Source organism: Barbatula barbatula (assembly GCF_947034865.1).
Source record: "Barbatula barbatula genome assembly, chromosome: 7".
Taxonomy (NCBI): domain Eukaryota; kingdom Metazoa; phylum Chordata; class Actinopteri; order Cypriniformes; family Nemacheilidae; genus Barbatula; species Barbatula barbatula.
Genome location: NC_136770.1, coordinates 14,339,212 through 14,360,214, shown reverse-complemented (window position 1 = coordinate 14,360,214; position 21,003 = coordinate 14,339,212). Strand labels below are relative to the sequence as shown.

Here is a 21,003-nt window from a genome sequence, read left to right as displayed (position 1 = left end):
AGAAAGGAAATACAAACATGCCAATTTAAATCTTTCATTTATTTTTTCTTCAATTTCCTTTTGAACTTTGTTATTGAACATCTACAATGTTGTTCAAACACTTCACTCAGCATACGTGCTATACCCACTCTCTCCTGTGACAGAACCTATCCTCCCTATAGGAATAAACAAGTGAGAATACTTTATTTTTTGGCTAAAGTCTTGCTACTTATAATCGCACCATTTCGTGTCTAAAAAGCTTACAGCCTACAGGTGATAAGATTAGGAACAAAACATTTCATTTCAACAGCCAGATATGAATCAAATCCATCAATTCAGATAAAATAAAAAAATAAAACCAGGTCCACTGATTTTTTTTCATTTTAGTGGCAGTCTCTACACAATTTGCGCCCAAAAATAATATTGCCAAATATAGAAAATAAATTTGAAATAACCTCCCAAAATATGAACACACATGTTAGGACAAGAAAGCCACACCAATTATTAAGTTTAAGAGAAAAACAGCATTTAAAAAAAATCTACTTCTACTTCAAACTATCAAAAATCGGAGAAATTAATGATTAGGACACATTACCTTTTGAAGGTTCTAAACAATTGTTTCATAAAACTAAAACACACATGCATACACACACATTTAACGCAATAGTTTGAAACCATGATATAACATGATACAACCACTCGCACATATACAGTGGCCCTGCCTGTGGCAGAATGATGAAAGTGAGGAAGGAGTTTGTTCACTCAAACAGCACTTCCTGAGATTGTCTCTCTGCTGATTTGACTTTGGTCTGAATCTGTGGACAATCTATACATGTAAATGACAAATAAGAGAAAGATGAGGAAAAACATTACAGTGTTACAGTGTAAATTGTACATTTAAATGTTTCATTGACTAAAAACCTCAAGACTCCGAAACAGAATAATGTGACGACTGCCACCAGTATGCCTTGGACAAAATTAACAGTCCCTCTGCTTTAACAAAAAAGGACACAGGTAAGTCATAAGCAATGTAGCAGGAATATCATATCACCTGAAATGTACAGGCATAGAAAAACAATGGATCAGACTCGACAAACAGTGATTCTGAAGCAGCACACTAACTAAATATAAGCATCTACAGCAAAACAAAAATTAATCCTTGTCGAAAGGCAACTGTACAAACACCTGATTGATAAACACCAACATTACAAGACGTTCACACCAAAGGGAAAAGGAAGACAAACTGTGGCTCAATTTATACAAATTTCTCTCTTGAGCAGCTCGAGCTTTTTCGGTTACTGACAGACCCGGTCATTAAAAACACAGGACCATCACAGATGACATCTTACGACATTACACACCACAACACTCAACTTAAATCACCTTAAATATAACCCCCACTTTTGTCCACGTTTTATCTCCTGTTTATAGGTCTAGTACTACTACGCCTATTCTTCGTGTCTTTCCAGTTCGATCTTATTCTGTGCCACCTTTATCTTTCTGAATACCAGATATTGAGACCACAATTTGATTTAAGACAAAATAAATATGAGAATTCCTGATGCGTCTCATTTTTATGAGATTTAGTGGTGTGAAATAGGGGTGAAAGGGACTTTGCAATTTGTCATAGAAAACAAATTAAGCCAAGTGCACAATTTTGTTCAAATTTGTTGTGTGCCAAATTGGCAGATCGCACTTAATTTGGACCCACCAAAATAGCCTGCAACTCACTCTCATTGAGTCCACAAATTCATTTTAGCTCGGCTTTCACAGGCGAAACATTGCCGACAGTAGTGCAAGTGCTTGCTTGGGTTTGTGCCGTATTGTATCAATATAAAGCATGACATGAGTGCCCATAGTCAGCACTGTGAATTGTGACATGAAGGCAGCACACAATATGCCTTTGATACTTATCTATTCAAATAGATAACCACTGAGCAAAGGACAATTGTCGTCCAACCGGCTTTAACAATTGCAATGTCAAAGTATAAAATTTACTATGAATTTTGCACGACTGTCTTCTATATCTGTAAGGCTCGTTTACGTGCATCAAATTGCACAAAACCTAATTAAAATATACGATTATGACGTTTTGTGGATCACTGAAGAAAAACATTTTCTCCAATCTTAACTTTGACAAAAGCAGGACATACCCACACAAACACGGGTGGAACGTATAAACCGGTGAAGAGCAGTGTAATGCTGTTTTTTCTGATGTGGACAATTTTCATTATTAGACAAATGTACAATAATGGGACCTGGACCTTTTTTATCACACTAAGTAAAATCAAAACTCATTCACAAGCTAATCAATTGCTGTAAAACAACTGACAAATACAGAAAGCATGGCCTCTGTTTCTTCTTTCAAGTGTAAGAGGTTTTTCATCTTCCTTAAATTCCTAGTTTAAGGATCAAGTTCCCAAATATCACGGTTATTTGGGACAAAGAGGGTTCCTCAACACCACAGTGTGACAGTCCAGTTCTCTTATGTTGATTTATATATAGCTATATAGATTTATATACTCTGTTTATATAATACACGCATGTATAGTGGGCATGAGGCATTACTTTGGCGATCTGGGTGGGATGTTTTGTTCTTTTCCACTGCGACGGCTGTATCCCGACTGTGGAGAAGAACGTCGACCCTGAGGGGGCCGCCTCTGTTGCTCTCTGAGCTTAAAGCCTGACCCTCTGGGTCCGCTACCACGCTGGTAGCCAGTATGCTCTCTAGATGTCCGACCTTCACTTCCTTTCTCTAGTCTCTCACTGGGGCTACAACGCGATGAGGCCAGACCTTCTGCTTTGTTGACACGAAGCTCACGTAGCGGTTGATTAGCGGTTGGAGAAGGGGTCGGGCTGGGCGGAGCTACTGGTGCAGGGGGAGGGTCTTTAGGTGGCCTCTGACAAACCTCTGCGTAGCTGAGTTTCCGAGGTTCCTGGAAAAGACAGTCAATTTAACATGAATTTTTAAAGGAAACCTTCCTTTTTTCATGTAGAAGCTTGATCATCTGCAGGGTTTAATATATAGTAGATGAAGGCGTGTACCTGTGTAGTTGTGCTTGTGGAAACGAGTAGGGTGGACGCTTGTGTCCCAGTGTTTAAAGTCGACTGGCTGCGTGAAGGTTTGGGGGCAGGAACAGGCTGGACAGGGCATGCTGATGCAGTATTGGGAGGGGCATTGGACACCGGAAAATCTTTTTCTTGTATCTTCAATTGATGTGATGCACTATAGAGACAAGATTTTACTTAAACACCATATCTCACATATGACCATACTTCAACATTGTATAAACTTTCTCTGTTAACTCCGGTTTGATCAAGAGGTCGTGAAGTGTACCTGAAAGTGTGACATGTGCGGCAAACAGCCAATCACACGGAACATGGAAAGCATGATCAGTTTGATTGACTTCTCGCGAATATCAGCGCAATTGTATTCAGAAAAATGTTCATGAATTGAAACACATTTACAAGGCAGGAATAAACAGTGCTGCAGTGAAACTTTGATAAGGCAGCTACTGACTATATCAATACAGAAACAACTGAATTAAAATTATTTCAATAGGTTCACAAGAATATCAAAAGATAATATGTATACTTAATTACTTTATTTTTATACAAATATAGTTAAAGCATTTTAAACCAATGGTATGCATATTTATGCTCGCACCTTTTCACAGGCGTGTCCTGTTTTGTGGCGGGAAGCTTTGGTGCTTGAGAGGAAGATGTCGTAAGTTGCACATCCACTTGACATGTTCCAGGATCTTGACTAACATCTGACTTATTCACATCCGGCTAAAGAAACAAAGATAGCATTCAAGTAATGAAGTTGCATATGTTTGCCTGACCGATGCTCTACGACTAACAAAAATAAGACAACGGAGATCACCTTCAACAACAACACAAAATATATGCGTGATATCCAAACACACAACAAGGACTCTATCATAAGAAATTGTACGTGTATCGGCTCAGCCATAGTAACTAAATACAAAGCAGATCACATACCTTGTCTCTGTTGATGCCCTTAACTACATCTGCCATGCAATTCTCCAGCATGGACTCTGTTTGCGTGGTCACACCTGGCAGATGGCATGGCACACCCCCTGGCAATGGCGGGAAGTTTGTGGCTGCAAGGTCAAACTTAGGGGGCGGAGCTTTCACCTCAATTTCAGGATGTTGCCTCTACAATTAAGAAATCTGTTGATTGGAGAAACACACGGATACTATTTTTATAAAGAAACATGTTTCTGGACTTACCGCTCTTTCATCTTCTCTTCGCCTCCTCATGCCATGATAGCTTCCTCTCCTGCACACATAGAAATTTGTTAAACATCTTACCATCAAATACACCCACCTGTAGTGTACAAGCTCTACATTTGACCCTCAGATCTCATAATCTCAATGCTCATTGGGACAGGAGTGATAGACTTTGAGACAGAAATAAAGCGAGAGATGGAGAAGGAGACAAGATAAGAGAAAGCCTTACATCACTCCTTGCATCCCTCCATGCGCTTAGTTTCTCATCACAGGGTCAATAAACAACAAATCTGCTACTCTAACCACCTTTTATGCATTCAAGTGCAGTTTAGATCTGCAGTGACAAACATTTCTTGACAAATAACTGGTTTCCATTAAATCCACTAGAATTTCAAAAACTCTGGTGATTTGTGCAGCTCACCGAGAGTTAAACTTTAAACACTATAAATAAAAGCAGAAAGAATACACAGCTCTAAAAGGTAGCATTCTGCTACTTGTGTCACATATGATGTACTGACAGACCTGGCACGGCTGCTAAGGTCCGAGTGGTGGTTCTCTCTGGGGGATGACGGAGGTTCAGATAGGGGTGTGAGGGTGGAAGCCGTGGTGTCGGAGTTGGGCGTACACGGAGGCTGAGGACTGCCAGCACCAGACAAGGACTCTGCATCAACACGAGGCTGCGGCTTCACGTGGTTCCTGCACAGAATACAGAGGAAAAAACTGAGCTTTCTCAGAAATGAAAGCAGGTAACTACAGCCTGGGCTTCACTGCCAGAAAAAGAGCAAGTATACAAAATTTTGTCCAGCTGGGTTTTAAGAACAGTATTTCTGGCTGTGTAGAACAGGCATCACAGGTGGAAGTCTTATACATGAGATGTGACTAGAGGTAATGGGTGTCTGGCTGAGAAATTCCTTATATTTCAGCCTGGTCAATTTAGCTAAAATGTGGCTGCTTTGAAAAGAATCTACATGAGGCTGATACAAACTTCACAGCTTAAATACTAAACTAAAAGTAATATTTATATAGTGTGACCTTGCTGGGAAATCTAAATGCATTTACATCTTGGTTGTTGAAATGCAACATGTATTGCCCATATACCAATTAGTGAAAGCAATGAGGAAAAGATGAAATGGAAAATTATGTACAACACCATTCTAAAATTTATTAAAAAAATAACGGAACCCCCCAAAAATCTAACTGGGAATTATGTTGGGGAAAAATCTAGTAATCATCTCAGGTCGCAGTAAGAAAATCTTACTAGCAATCTATGCTGGAATCTTACTGGCTAGTTTTTCATCATTATGATCATGTAATATCTTTAAAAAACCTTACAGAACCTTACACACAGTTTGACAAATTCATTAATCTTGGTTACCTATAAAGTAGTTTTGCATACTTCATATCTTCAGTATTTAGTTTGATCAAATTTATAGATGCACCGAAATGAATCCATGTAAACTGAAACTGTTGTCAGTCAGAATGGCTTGCATCTCCGCTCAAAACTCCACCCACAAAAGCTGACTGTTCTCTCAGAAGGTGCACTTGTGGCCAGGATGCACAGAACATACTTTGAAAAGTTGTTTAATACATGGAACTGGTGCACGCAACCACTGTATGATGTCAAAGGATGTCCCGAGCGTCAGGGCTACTGTCAGACCGCCTGCTCCAATCTGAAGTACAAAAGTTACCAACCAGTGAAGACACTTTCATTCAAAATTAACTCCGGCGCGGTAAATTCCGTGCATTGGCTTTCTCTAAAGTAAGAAATGATCCACACACTGCCGCCACGTTTGCGGCATTAATAAAGCATGTGTGGCTACATTCATGGTTGTTCACGAAAACAAGGGAATCAAAAGTGGTCATTTGAAAGATGCAGGCCCATTATAGCACTTAAATCCAATTGCGGTATTTGCGTTATAAAAGCACCAAGATGAAAGTGCATGAGATGATCAATCAGAAATGTATATAAGTAAATAAAGCACATCTACCTGAACGCATTCATTACATTCTTTCTTGAGTAAAGTGGAAGTCTAGAAAGTGAAAGTAACAGTGACAGTTAGGAGAGTGAGACTGCCACCAGAGCCTCACTTCCTATTCTCAAATCAACCAATGACAGCACTGAACCCAAGTCAACCTTAACACTCACATTTATGACACTCAGGGCAAACACAAAGCATTAGGTGACTATTGCAAGATAAACATGAGCATGCGTTTATTCAATATGGGCTGTTTCTCCTGAACCCAGATTCTTAGTGTATCTACGTTGGAAGTTACATAAATTGCAAAAAAGAATTGTAAGATTTGTTTTGGGCGTTTTTGCCTTTGTTTCCTGTCCTCTCACTATTACTGTACAAATAAAGCAGGGCAAGAGAGGGGTGGAATTGGTAAAGGGCCGCGAGCAAGGACTCAAACTCAGGTATATGTTATATGTTGGAGCTCTAACCATAAGGCTTATCGGCTCTGACAACAACACATTAATTATGTTTTGGGATTATATTTCAAGAGCTTTTAAAAGATAGCTAAAGGATATCTATAAAGTAACAAGAGTAAAATCCTGAAAACATGGTAATACGTTTCTAAACGGTTTATATAAACTTCAAACAGCTGCGCTCAGCACAAATTTTGAGATCACACGAACGAAATGCGTACATCACATGCGCGACTGATAAGAGCCCACCTGGAGGCAGTACACACACGGAAAGTTTGCGGTGTGCAGTTGTCGAGGAAGACTGAAACAAAAGCGAGACGCCAAAGCAGAGGAGACAAAACACTACAACAGAGTTTGAGTACAACGGAGAAAGAATTCGGAGCGTTTATGAGAGTAGCTTCGAAGAAAGATGACGATTTATATAATTCAAGCTTAAGAGAGTGTATGTATATATATATATATATATATATAAAAATTGCACACACAATCACATGCACGCTCAGGCGGTCAAACGGGGCACGTTTACTTTGAAAGATACTTCACGAATGGAACACAATTGGTTTAAACAGAGCTGCATGTTTCTGTGACATTATGGCGCACCGCTATTTTACTTTGTTTTAGTCTATATTGCAAGTGAAACTTGTTGTCTGGCTGCATTGAGTCCGTATAACTAGATGCGTACTTGTGGACAACGAATCCCGTTATTTGCCATTTAAGTGCCATCTGACTGTTCTGCATGTGAATTAATTAACTGTGTGCTAAACTCGTGATGCTCTTGGATTTGTCCACGTCTGCGCTGTGTGAGGACATCATCTTCAGAGTTGCTCTGAAAGTTTAAGTTCATTTCAGATTTTCATTTCATTTTAAGATTTTACGTTACTGAATGAAGCTATCAAAAAAGTCAAATTACAGCACTTTCAATGTGCGTTTCATGTTTTTCCAGTATACATACTTAATCACAAAAAGTGATAATATAAAAAGATCCTAAAATGCCATTGCCAACTTAAATAGTTGACTGTCCGGCAAATTAAATAGGCCTACATTTTACATGCTTCCCAAAATTTGAATGTTATTTAAAAGTTACATTGTGTTTCATGAAGTTAATCGAGTTGGCTCCTACGATTTCAGTTTAACGTCTTAATGTCACATGATTTCTGGTAAGGGAACATAACATTCAGCAAGTTCTTATCTAAAAATTTTACTACACATACTTATTTGACATGAAATTGGGGAAAATAACTGCTTGAAATTTGCTTAAAAGCACGAATTAAGGTAGTGTTGGAAGCTTTCTGACTCCTCGTAAAGCAACCAAACACAGGAGCCACATGACAGTGCATCCGGTGTCAGCTTCACTTCAAGCATGGGTGTTTTGACTAGGGGTCGACCAATTATCGCCCTGGCCGATTATCGGTGTCGATATTAAGCATTTTTATGATTATTGACATCATTTCCAAAGTTGGTTTGCCGATTTATGAATCTATTTGTGTAACACACTATTTGGCTCTAAGGCAGCCTCCTCTGTTGTAATACACCACTCTCTGGCCTAGAGCAATGCCCGCCCACCACCACTCTGCTTTGCTGAAAGTCACGTGTCTGGCCAAACAACACAGAAGGCTTGTCTTGGCGAGTATAAAAGTATACAAAGTCGGTTGCCTTCAGTGAGTAAATGTGAACAGCATCTGTAATAAGCGTGATATGATGTGGTACCGCCACATCATATCACATCCTTGAGCAGAGCACGGTTTCACATGATCTATGCAAGCCCCAAACAATGGCACAACAAAGCAGCAAGATCATTGCTCAAACAAGGAGGGAAGGTTAACATTACGTTTAAATAAAAAGATACGTGGTTTCATTTTAAAGAGCGACAGCATCAGTGAAGCGTATTCTTTATGATGAGTATCGGTTCTTCCTGTCCTTACCGTTTGCCATGGTGTTAGATAGTAAACGTGTAGGAATCATGGTTTAATCTTGTTATTCTTAATTTTGAACATTTTTACACCAGACATATCTACCTAATCTGTTCAAAATATCAGTTATCGGTCTACGAAAATACGTCAACGTACGTGAAATGCGTCGACACGTCACATGTTTTACATTATTTGGAGTAATGGCGGATTCTGCTCCCAGGCATAGTGCAAATGACAAGATAACATGATCGTGGTCTGGTTTTATTTAATATGTCTAAGTGTGGGAAAACTTCAAACAGTTAGGACAAAACGGTGATTTGTTCACTCTGTAACAAAATAAATGGCATCACGACTGCGATGCAAGAGCACCTCAAGAGATAACACCCTGTGACTCTCCGATGAGCCTTTGTTACGGTCAATGATTCATGATAGACGTCACCCTAGCGCTGAAGCTATCGGCTAGCACATATGGTAATAATATGGTGGCGCTAGGAAACACGTCCGCTCTGTCCATTGATTCGCGCAGATGATATGTCAGCGCGGAGCAAGTTCTGTAAAACCCTGCTGTCTCGTCCCACTTTTGCATTGTTTGGCTTCCCAAATAATAATGCTAATGTTAACAGCTAATGGTGCTAATATAAGTTACCTACAGTGGCGGTTAACTTCAACATTAGTCAGATGTTAATCTTACATCCACGGAAATTGATAACAGATAGTAAACAACACGTTTCCTTGTTAGACCATCACTATATACATTTTAAATTTTGTCATGCTTTCTCGGTTCATACATTTCATAATAAAATACATAAATACGTTACCCTTTCTAAAATACTATTATTGTGGTCATGCACTACCCTTTTTTAAATGTAACTAGAACTTTGTGAAGTTACTTAAAATTTGTGACACAGTCCCCCAATATGCACTGTTCTTGTTGGGCATTATTTATGTTTGATTTTACTTGAAACTACATGTTGCCTCAGGATATTTTGCTGTGTATTAGGCAGGATATATATTTGAAGTAACGTCTTTAAACTATATGTTGCCTTTCAGGAATTTTTTGCACTGTTAGGCAGTATCTATGTTTGAATAAACCAAATTAAATTGAAGTATGTTTTAGAAAATGATTTACTAAAACTTTTACAGTTTAAAATACTAACGGTAGAAGCTGTACTTATTATTTTACTGGAAAGTTTACAAAATAATACATATGGTAAAACAAAAACAAGCACGAGATTAATCGAAAAATAATCGACTGATTAATCGACAATTAAAATAATCGTTAGTTGCAGCCATACAGATTACTATTTAATAGTAAATTTGTTCATTTTAAGAGACCCGTCTTATTTTCTCATGTATATATAGTATTGCTCTGTAATAAAGAAAAAGTACTTTTCCGAATACTCTATGGAATAATTGGTAGAATACTTGATTACTAAAATAATCGATAGCTACAGCCCAAGTTGAGTTTAAATACTAATTAGTACTGTGCATGTGAAGAACTTGCGGAATTCCGAGATTGAGTATGGGCAGGAAGGCACGGAAAGTCAAGAATAACCACGCCTTCGGTCACAATTGAAAAAATTACATCAGCTATTGGGAAAAGGGCCTGAAGAAACATCTGTTTTTTGGCAGGCAAACAGGGACAGAAATAGAGAAATGGAGAGAGAAGCTAGAAGTTGATGGATCTTACCGGTTGCGGGGGTAGCTACGTGCAAGGCTGATTGGAGATGAGCCAGTTTTGTAGGTTCCTGCTGTGCCAAATCCATTAACAAATGTGCTGTTGGGAAAAGGAGCCTGCGGGGTGCATCAGAAGCGGAGATTAGCCCACAGGTTATCATAACCACTACTCTTAAATTCCACATTTTCTGACCCAAACCTAAAGTAATTTATATTATGTGAGGTGTTACATTAACCAAAAAAAACTGTTGTCATGGTAAACCCTTCCAAAGCAGCCTCTCCTTACAGCCCAGGCTAACTCCCTATTCTATTCTTCGCTGTAGCTTGGCCTGCAATCACACCTCTGATAACAAGCAAGATCACTGGATTCTTTATTGGTCTTTAAGAATGGTCACCTCTTCCGTCAACATCTGTCCCATTAGTACGGTCTTCTACTTTTCTTCTTTCCTATTTGCCCCCAAATCATTTAGCTGCGTATACTGTGGTAAGGCTAACTAAGACCAGTTTTACTGAACCTATGCATTGTTTTTCTTTTGTGGCATATAATTGCTTCTATTGTTTTCCCCTAATTTGTGAGTAGCTTTGGATAAAAACAACTGTTAAATGTCATCTTAAGTCCCCCACTGGAAACCTGTCATCGCAAACATTCCACCCTCTTTACCGTCAGAACTTTCTATTGCAGACCCATCAGATCTCATAATCTTTACGCTCATTAGGATGGGAGTCACAGAGATTCTGAGTAAGACAGAAAGACAGAAGGGGGGAGAGAGAGAGAGAGAGAGACAGAGAGAGAGGAGAAAAGTGATGAGTGATGAATTCCCAGAATTATCTGATCTCTCCTTGTGTTCCCTCTATGCGCTGAGAGTATCATCATCGGGTCAATAAAACCTGCTGCTTTAAACTGTCATATAGATACACAGCTACCAAATAAGATGATCCATCAAGATCATCCGTCAATACCTTTAACTTGGAAAAAAATAACTCCAAGCTGAAATTCTTACCAGTGGGGTTTCAAAGTAAGGGGTGGGTGAGGGGGTCCATGTTTGAGGCAGCAGGCTGTAGAGAGGGTACTGCTGGGCGGGCTGGTACACCTGCTGCAGGTAAACTGGAGACGAGTACTGTGATGGAGTGGAATACACAGAAGAGTCCACAGTCCCATAAGCGTTCTTTGCAAAGAATGTGTTGATGGCCTTGATGCGTGCCTACATAAAAAAACAGAAGGAAAATATAAAAAAATGGTTTCTTTGATACTAGTGTTACAGAATGAAATTCCAAAAATGTTTACCAAATAAGGTCAGTCACAACCGTCAAAAACATTAAAATAAAGTAAAAACAGTGGTTCAAAACCTTATAAATCAGAACTGGCAAAAGACACGGATGTAAACGAGAACTGCTTTATTGGGCAATAAGCTTTATTATAATAACATTCTTTGAATTGCTAACCATGGATGTCGTCACAGATATGTTAAATAGCCTGTGATGTCATTCAACACCCCAGCTCCACAAAATACTAGCAGAAACACTCATGACAGTGTAACCAATCACAGAAAGGGTCAAGTACATTTAGCGTCTTGTAAATAATAAATATTATTGTATTGTTATATCCTGTGAGCTGTGCCAACAAACTCAAACGCACAAAGACTCTGCTGCCATAAATCATCTGTCTTATCAGACTACAAGTCACTGAGTGGTCATGAGCTCAAGGTGACTTTGGTAGCATGTAAGGTGCAGGCCAGGCACGTACACATATAGGGTGCTTAAATTACAACTGACCTAGCAACAGACGTGGCAGTATGTTAAACATACACTCACCATAATAGGCTTGCCCTGAAAGGTTTTAACTTCCTCGCGTAAATATCTGTGAGCCTGTGAAGTGAAACAATGAAAGTTAATACAGAAAACCACCATTTACACTAGAGTAACAAGTAATCTTAAACAAATTTTCAATCAAAAGAACATTTATGTATACCTGTTGCGCATCTGTGTCAGACTGGAACGTGATATACCAGTTGTTGTTGTGTGCAAACTCCACACTGATGACTAGCGGACACTTCTCACTTTTAAACAGGGCCTCTACCTCCTATCAGACAGAGAAAAGCAGTCAGTCACACATCAATAGAATCACTGGTAAAACGACTGAAAAACTATCAGCCAGTCATCCCTCAGATCTCATAATCTCACGGTCATTAGGCCAAAATCCACTGCACTGAGAGAGACAGAACATAGATAAGAAATGAGCTGGGTGAGAAAGAGAGACAGAGCGAGAGAGAGAACGAGCTAGAGAGAGAAAGAACGAGAGGGAACAAGCTCTCTTACAGCAGCAATGGCTCTGAATCCTTCCAAGCGCGATACTGATCATCATTGGGGTAACTGCAATAAGTAAGAACCAATCCTGGCTGCAATTTCTGATAAAAACTCAACTTAATAGGATATGTCACAGGCAAAACAAAATTTCCCAAATTCACCCTAAAGGTATCCTGACTGAATACGACTTTCTTCTTGAAGAATAATGCAGTCAAAGTATATCCCTCTGCCCGGCTTGAACCTGAGGCTTGTTTTTCCGGCAAAATTACCGTGACGAAAGCTCCCACGCATAGAAGACATCCTATTGGGGAAAAAATAAAAAATGTTGCGTTTGTCACCGGAACTTACTGGCGTCATTTGCTGGAAAAACAAGCCTCAGGTCCACGCGCAGCAGAGGGATAACGGAAGCTAGACATCAACCTTAATAGCGCTGTCAATATGGATATATCTTAAACAAACGCATCAATTCACTTCAGAAGACTTTTATCAAGACAAGCAGTTATTTGATCGATAGATTCACTTTTTGGAGCTTCAGAAAGTTGGCGCCCATCCACACCTGTTGTACCGCTTGGAAGTAAAATGATACATGGTATTATATCTTCAACTTCATTATTCTTAAAGCAGAAAGTCATATTCAGTCAGGATGCCTTGAGTGTGAGCAAAACATGGGGAATTTTGATTTGCCTGTGAAATATCCCTTTAAGGCTATTTACAATTATTTCCCGAATTTAAAACAAAGATGTTACACATAAGCATTCACTTAACAGAAGTGAATGCAAACTGAACTGAAGTCACAGCAAACAAAGTGGACCAGGTACAGGTCAAGTTTAGTGCGACTTCGAAACAGGTAGCCTATAGTCTCTCCTACAGAAATGTAACAATGTAAAACAAAAAGGATAAGGTCTCACCTCAATAGGTGTATCCTCAGGTACTTCGCGGAGGATGATAATGCATCGTTTGTGGTTGGGCCGTACTTTCTCACCTTTCTCATCCACCTGCACCATGGGAGACGCTAAACAGAACAGAAAACACGATTAACATGCAAGTAATACAAACAAGACAAAACTCATTACTCATCTTTTTGTTACCTCGTAGAACCTCAAGTATCAGGTCCATATCAGTTGTCAGCAGTTTGACCCCCTCCATGCTGGCAATGGTCCAGATTGGGACAAACTGATCACTGTCCATTTGAGACACGAGATAAAGGTCCTTTGAGAGATTCTCTCTACAAAACAATTAAAAAGTATTAACAAGAGGTTACGCTCTTACAAACAAGCACATTGGCACACGAAAGAAAACAGCACCGTGTTTTGTAAACGAGGAAATAAAGATCATAAAACATAGGTCTGGTCCTCGATGCTGATTGGTCAACAGACTGATGATATCTTCAAGCGCCTGTTTGCATCACACAAAGCTGATTGTGTTGCATAGCAACAGGTTGTTACCGTTTACAAGGCAATGTATCTGGAAGCAATTTGGAATGGTTAACATAAAACGTTTCTGTCAATAATAATATATAATGCAGCATCGGTCTTCTAAAAGTAATAAAGCACATAACGCAAATCCTCTTGTGGCCCATTACTCAATTACACCGGTGCCGCATCTGCACACCAACAATCAAATTACCCCAAAATAGCAGTACCTGATCTCAACCTAATCTCCACTACTACTACGGCAGGTCCATTACTACATTGCATTTAATAACAGAATAAGAAATCATCTTTAAAGCGCCAACTTAACACGGCTTCTTCATTCAGGCGATTATAAATTTCCATCCGTCCCTCAGGAACTTATGTAAATAGACATTACGCAATACCGGAGGTGTGAGCACGTCTGGACGACCCGTGGGTGTTACCTGGAGAAGCAGAACTCCAGCTGTTTCTTCAGCGACTCCTTCAGGCTTTCCTCGGATAGTGGCTGCTCTACACTCACCTCACCCTCAACTGTGGGTTAAAAGCAACACACAGAGACACAAACACACGCAATGACAATCAGTCACTAAGCAACACTGATGGAAAAAGTGACAGTGGCTTTGTGATGCTCTTCTCTCAGACCTGGTTCGTAGAGTGGGTAATCAAGTTCTGCAGACTCCGAGCCATTCAACATGCTGCTCTCTAAAGGAGGGGCTGAATCCAAGTCACCATAGCCAACTTCGAACTCCTTAAATCCTTATAATGAAAAATCAAAGAAACCGTGGTTAGTTTGGGGTTGTGCATATCTCTAACATAAGGTTATAAAGCATATAAACATCATTTATCCCTCAGATCTCATAATCTCACGGTCATTAGGGCAGAGACGCACTTCACTGTGAGCAAGAAGGAGCTAGAAAGTTTGAAAAAGAATTAGAAGAGGACAGAAACAGAAAGGAAGCAAAAGAGGAGACATGAGAAAAAGATCTCAACAGTAAAAGTGGCTCTGGGTCCTTCCAAGCGCGATACTGATCATCACTGGGACACAAATGTGAACTAATATAAAGCTTTTAGGGATGCACAAATATGTACGCATTTGGCTGATAATTGTGTAACATTGAAAGCCGATAAATCATATCTAAATATAAATATAAAATTCCCTAAGTCTGAAACAAAAAGTGGACAACTGCCTTCATTTGAAAACAATTAGTCATCATTGAACATGTACCAAGCCTACTTTACACTATAAAGATTATTTCAACTTAAATTTTGTTAACTTTTAAATTCCGTTATATTTTTCTATTAAGTAAACAAATTATATTCATTAACGTATAAATGTATATATATATATATATATAATATACATTTACGCAACCCAGAAAATGTCATGTCTAACAGGTCTCAAGACAGAAAAGCATTCAGACAGCTGTCTTGCTTCAAGCAATATGCTTTTGTTCGTATAATTTACTCATTCATAAATACCGTATCTACATGTAGAGATATATATATATATATATATATATACACATCATACAGTAAGTGAATGATCACGACAGAAAGACAATACTGTACTGTAACTGAGCAGCATGCAGTTGAAGAAGTTTAGCCAGAGGAAATTATTATTTATTGGCTATAATATACCAGTCTACATTTTTACTATCGATACAGATTAAGAACAAAAATGGCTACTTATCAGCAGATACAAATATGGATGATAATTTATTTCGCAAATGCAACTCCAACAGTTCCCTTAATGTATGAAGTCTATCTTTTAACACTTCCTGCAAAATAACAGCCCTAAATCACTGGCACATTATACATACCCTCGGATTCCCCGATGTTAGAATCTGCTGGTGGCCATTGGCAAGTCTGTGTGACTGCCTCTGGAGCCTGGGTGCTAGGTGCAGATACTTCCTGCCACACTTTAGCATTGGGATTCAGACCGGCCCCCTTGGTGGTCACCTTGAAAACAAGGTTAATAAATCAGCAAGGTTAACTCCCTACCAACTTGGTTGAATGTTCACACTAAGAAACAACCAGAAGACCACAGACGACATTTTGTAATCAGAATTGTGCAACGTCATCTGAAATTGACTGTTGTGGCTGCACTTTTTGAGTTATGAAATGTATTAAATTTATTTGAACTGACAATGGATGAAATTGGGCGTCAATGCAACAAGCAAATAATTATACACACAGCTCTAAAATATGGTGTTTGATCCCAAAAGTTCTGTGTGGGGGGGCAACACCTAATGTTTCCAGCACAAACTGCATTTATCTGAATCTGAAGCGACGCTGTCAGTTTCAAATGACACGAGGCACGCTGAGGCAACTGCAGCACTGCTTTACTTTGGCAAATGCATTTACTACAGAATCGGATGCACAACCTTAGCGAAGGACGTCTGTCAGAAATACCACAAGACTGAACTGATCGCATTTCATGTAACTTTACAAAGAAATGGCGGAGTAAATTCGCATTAAATATAGAACAACTATTCCTGCAAACTTTGTACTACGGCGCTCGATAAAGGATAAATCCATTCAAAACTAGCACAATGCACACAGGCAGGGGGTTTTAAATAGTGTGGCCTTTCATCCATTTAATCTGATTAGTAATCCACGTCTACTCTAATAAACTAGAGCGAGAGTTCATGGCAAAGCGCCACAACCCTCTATCTGAAGGCAGCCGGGTTAACCAGACGAACTTGATTGGATTTGAAGGAGCCAACGTTTCAGTTATTTTTGAAATAAAAGTTGAATTAAAAGTCAATGTAATTCGTGATAAGTTAACTGAAACTCTCCGTTGCTGCGAGCCGATACAATTGTGAGCGGTGGCAAACAGTTCTGCTTTATTACGAAGAGGCTGGCTAATAGCTAGCATTTATAGCGCGCACGTGGATCTTTCAGGGTCGACGGTCAGTTCAAGACCACATAAACACGTCAACTCAGCAGAACTGTTTATCGCCAAACAAACATAAACATAGTGAGTGTGCCACATTACTAGATTAAAGTATTTCCTTGTTTAACTCGTGTCAAGCGCCATCGAAGTAAATGCACGCAGCAGCTGCGAAGAAACATTCGCGGTCGCCAAAATGACCTACCTCTACAAACAACAGCATGGTCCTTTTCCACGACAACGTTATAGTCGCTAGACAGCTTGTACCCGAATAAATCTAGCTCCCGATAACGTGGCAGTAAGTTGCACTACTCGTTGCTTAAACCAAAAGCGCAAATTCACAGCAAAGGAGTTTCGCCACTACTCATCAGCAACAATCCCCTTTGCTCTACGTAAGCATAGATACGGCTGCTATGGAGTCCGTCTGATTGGCCATGAGCTCGTCTTTCCTTCGTCTCTTTTGTGATCACATGCTGCAGCACGACTTTAGCATCTCCCGCCCTCTAATACGGGATTGGCGCAAACCAAAATACGTCACAAAACAACTCACTATTATTGGAGTAGATTTAGGTCTGTCAAAATTATGTTCGAATTACCGGAACTGTTACCTCTTCAACCAACATCACCGCTGAGCACGTGGCGACAGATTAGACAGGCCTGACAAAATGAATGAAAGTAGTCATAAAATAAATCGAATCATATTTGTTTCGAAACATTAAACCGACCACAAAAACTACAAACTCAGTATTGTTCTTTTGTAATACAATAATGTGTTATAACGTTATTAAATCCCAATTCAAAATACATTTACATTTAGTCGTTTAGCAGACGCTTTTATCCAAAGCGACTTAAACATGAGGTAAACTAGATGTCAGTGCATTTGTGATTTGTAAGTTGAAAATTGAGGGAAGTGCAGTGAAATAAACAAAGGAAGATAAATACAAATGGAGTAAATTGCAAAACAATTGTGTATTGAGGTGGTCAGTTGGGCATGTTATGCAAGTATGCTGTGAAAGTCTGTCATCATTTACTCGCCTTCGAGTTGTTCCAAATCTGTATACATTTCTGTGTTCTGGATGAACACATTGAAAGATATTTGGAAGAATGCTTAACTAGGCTTGTGTCGGTGTTCGGTATGGTTACCATACACCACAGTATAGTGAAAATGCACAGTAATGTTATTGCGGGCACGTAAAATCACAAGCGAAGAAAAATGTGCCTTATCTTTCCTTTGACTGGATAAAATAACACTCCGTCTATGCTGCGCAAGCATCATACACACATGCACTTGGGTATAAGTTACTTGACTTGACAACAGCCTGGACAACACTGAAATATGAGTTATGTCACGCCACTTCTCATATTTACGTGTTTCTGAATACCACATAGAAAAAAAAGACTAACTACAGTGCCAAAATTGCATCGATCGTATATTTCCATTTGCATTCCTGACAGTTGAAGAGTTAGCTTGGTCCGCATTAAGTTTGCATATCGTAACTTAACAAATAAAATACAGTAATCCCCTAATCATAGCTATGTAGTTTATAATGGCAGTGTTAACATGAAACACAACAGAATCAAATCTTGCCATAGAATGCTGCTTTTAAATGTCTATTTATCTATATAAGCTATCCTACTACTTGCTATCCGGGAAAAACATGAATTAGCACTATTGTTGTACTGCCACTGACAGGTTTATTTATAATGAACTTGTGTGTCAGTAAAAATGACCATTCAAATTTTAAGCCATGAATATTATGTTACATATGTATTTGACTATGTATGTTAAATACACTATTGTACAGCAAGTTAAGTGGGTATCTTTAGCTTAATCATCATCATTACATGTGTTGTTCACTTACTAAAATCTAGTATGGAGTAAAATATATTTAATTGAACACCTGACAAATAACCAATAAGCTGTACTTTCTATTTTATGTCTTTTTATTGGATGATATTTAAAAAGGGATTAAACCTGTATTTATACTATAACACTGATACTGGCTTATGTATTTGTAATGCATTTCATCAATGTGATACTACAGTTTACCATAATAAAAGCTTAATCAAATACCGCCACATTTAAAAAATGTACTACCGGCACAAGCCTACCTAGATTTTGCCCCATTGACTAAAATACTTTATAATTTTTTGGTTCTGTTGAACACGAAAGAAGACTTTTTGAAGAATGTAGTACAGCAAACAGTTCTGGGGCACTTGACTTCCATTGTATTTTTCCTACTATGGTAGTTGCAAAATCTGTCTGGTTTTGAGAACTTGTGTTCGTTCAGAACAAAGAAATGTATACTGATTTGGAACAACTCGAAGGTGAGTAAATGATTACAGAATTTTCAATTTTGGGTGAACTATACCTTTAAACTCTTAATAGTGAAGTGTTGCTGTAACTTAAAAAAGGTGGTTTTAACATTTTATAATGTTGTATAGTAATGTAAAAAACATAAGTATTGTAGTGAGTGTATACATACATATAAGACAGCATATACACACAAGACCGGATCTTACACTATCCAAAAGGACCATGTTAGTACAAAATTAGTTTGGACATGTAGCATAATAACACCATGATATCCCTTACAATATTAATACCATAGTACATGAATAAGATTACAATGCTTTATGTAGGGAAATGAAAGGCTTCTTGTTCTAAAGCTGACATTCTTCATACTGAAACATTCTATCTAGACAACAGATCCTGTCACATGGCACTAAATCCTCCTGCTATATTGAGAGTCATGATGACAAAGCACATCAAGCCCCTTTAAAATGTAACAGAGCTGTCACTCATAGAGCTGGAGAATCAACGCAATAAAAAAATGGGGTTAAGACTAGCAGGCAGTCATTAGTGAAAGGAATCTGTGATGAGACTGAAATATTTAGCTTATATGTGTAATATATCTATAACATATCTACAGTATCAGAAACTTATTTCATTTGAAAGGTTCATCAGATCAGATCAGCACTAGCCTTTTGTATTTAGAAAAAAATACAAATGCTAGTGCTGATATGATAATCCTTTTTAAATAAAGGTAATAATATTTCTAGCTGGTAATAACTTATCTTTAGTTAATTGTAATAACACAAGATAACTGTATGCTGTCAGGTGGTGGTCAACTTCCAAACTTTAGACCTTGACGTCATTCGTACTAACAATGCTTTATATCGGACATGTCCGCGGACCAGGATATGAACACGTGCTTTGTAATGTATGGGCACAAGCCATTGGATAAAAATGTCTGTTGCCTAGCAATGCCGTCTTATCAATGTCCGAACCGGCTAAACTGACATGGCTAATACTCAATCCTAACCAAGCGGTCGTTACTCTCAACCATTTCAGTGGATCGATAACTTGACAAATGGATTTACAATGCGCGTAACGTTAGCTCGCATGATCACAGGTAGTTGGTCAACTTATGTCTTGTGTAACAGTTCGACAAACTGGTCATATGTGGTCTAAACGCGTTTATTTTAAATGCCATTAATACCACGATTAACTAACAAACATGGAAATATCGCGGGGAGGGTTAAGTGGGTTGTGCCGATTCAGCACCACAGGCCTGCTTACCATGCCGCCTTGGTTCTCGCCGTTTCTCTCCTCTTGATCTCGTACGACTGATCCCAGCTCGATCTCCTCTATCTGTTGCGGTTGGCTGCTACTCTCCGAAGTCATCGGCCGCCTTTCGCTCTCCACCGGCCGGTCCCTCTCGACCCAATCCGTGTTCAAGCGCCGTGCACCTCCTCACTCTGCCACTCCTCACGCCGGCTGAATGCAACAAGCACTTGCTCTAGCTAGTTAGGTTTGGCTTGTCTTACCTTTTCGAACGAAACGACGGGGAAGAAGCGAGCTGTGCTAAAACTTAAGCTTGCGAATGTATATGTAGTATTGGTCTACTTCGTATACTATAAAGCTTCCGGGTAAAGAACACAAACCGGTGTATCAGCGAGCGTTCCTGACAGACGGCAGATATTCACACACCGTTACCGTCCCGACAGACAATGCGACCACCCCCCTCCATCGCGCGCGCGCGCGCTCTCTTCCCTGGCAACAGTGTGCAACACGCGCTGCGCCGCATAGCAACCAGCGGGCGCTCGCGCCGCATAGCGACAGACGCTCAGCGAAGCTGC

The 21,003-nt window shown here is 39.3% G+C and overlaps 1 protein-coding gene across 4 annotated transcripts; it reads right to left on the bottom strand.

Moving 5' to 3' along the window:
- Nucleotides 1-20: 20 nt before the first annotated feature.
- On the bottom strand, nucleotides 21-20,984 carry larp4ab (La ribonucleoprotein 4Ab). 4 transcript variants are annotated; one of them, XM_079460424.1, is made up of 17 exons: nucleotides 20,444-20,883; nucleotides 15,788-15,926; nucleotides 14,610-14,723; nucleotides 14,411-14,498; nucleotides 13,644-13,780; nucleotides 13,464-13,567; nucleotides 12,221-12,331; nucleotides 12,064-12,117; nucleotides 11,253-11,453; nucleotides 10,265-10,368; nucleotides 6,225-6,266; nucleotides 4,759-4,932; nucleotides 4,237-4,285; nucleotides 3,985-4,161; nucleotides 3,647-3,771; nucleotides 3,025-3,205; nucleotides 21-2,915 (listed from the first exon to the last, which is right to left on the bottom strand). In XM_079460424.1, exons 1-17 carry the CDS (start codon nucleotides 20,546-20,548, stop codon nucleotides 2,544-2,546), a joined length of 2,277 nt encoding a protein of 758 aa, XP_079316550.1. In that variant the 5' UTR covers nucleotides 20,549-20,883; the 3' UTR covers nucleotides 21-2,543. The 4 variants fall into 4 exon arrangements, with proteins under 4 accessions (XP_079316550.1, XP_079316552.1, XP_079316551.1 ...); XM_079460426.1 differs by lacking the exon at nucleotides 20,444-20,883 and adding an exon at nucleotides 17,066-17,316; XM_079460425.1 differs by lacking the exon at nucleotides 6,225-6,266 and having other exon boundaries at nucleotides 20,444-20,984.
- Between the last annotated feature and the right edge of the window lie 19 nt (nucleotides 20,985-21,003).

Coding starts and splice junctions, on each gene's coding strand:
- larp4ab (XM_079460424.1), bottom strand. CDS start 20,548: ATGACTTCGGAGAGTAGCAGCCAACCGCAACAGATAGAGGAGATCGAG. Junction 12,332..13,463: donor CTGAGGATACACCTATTGAG/GTGAGACCTTAT, acceptor TCTGTCTGATAG/GAGGTAGAGGCCCTGTTTAA. Junction 3,206..3,646: donor CAGGACACGCCTGTGAAAAG/GTGCGAGCATAA, acceptor TTGTCTCTATAG/TGCATCACATCAATTGAAGA.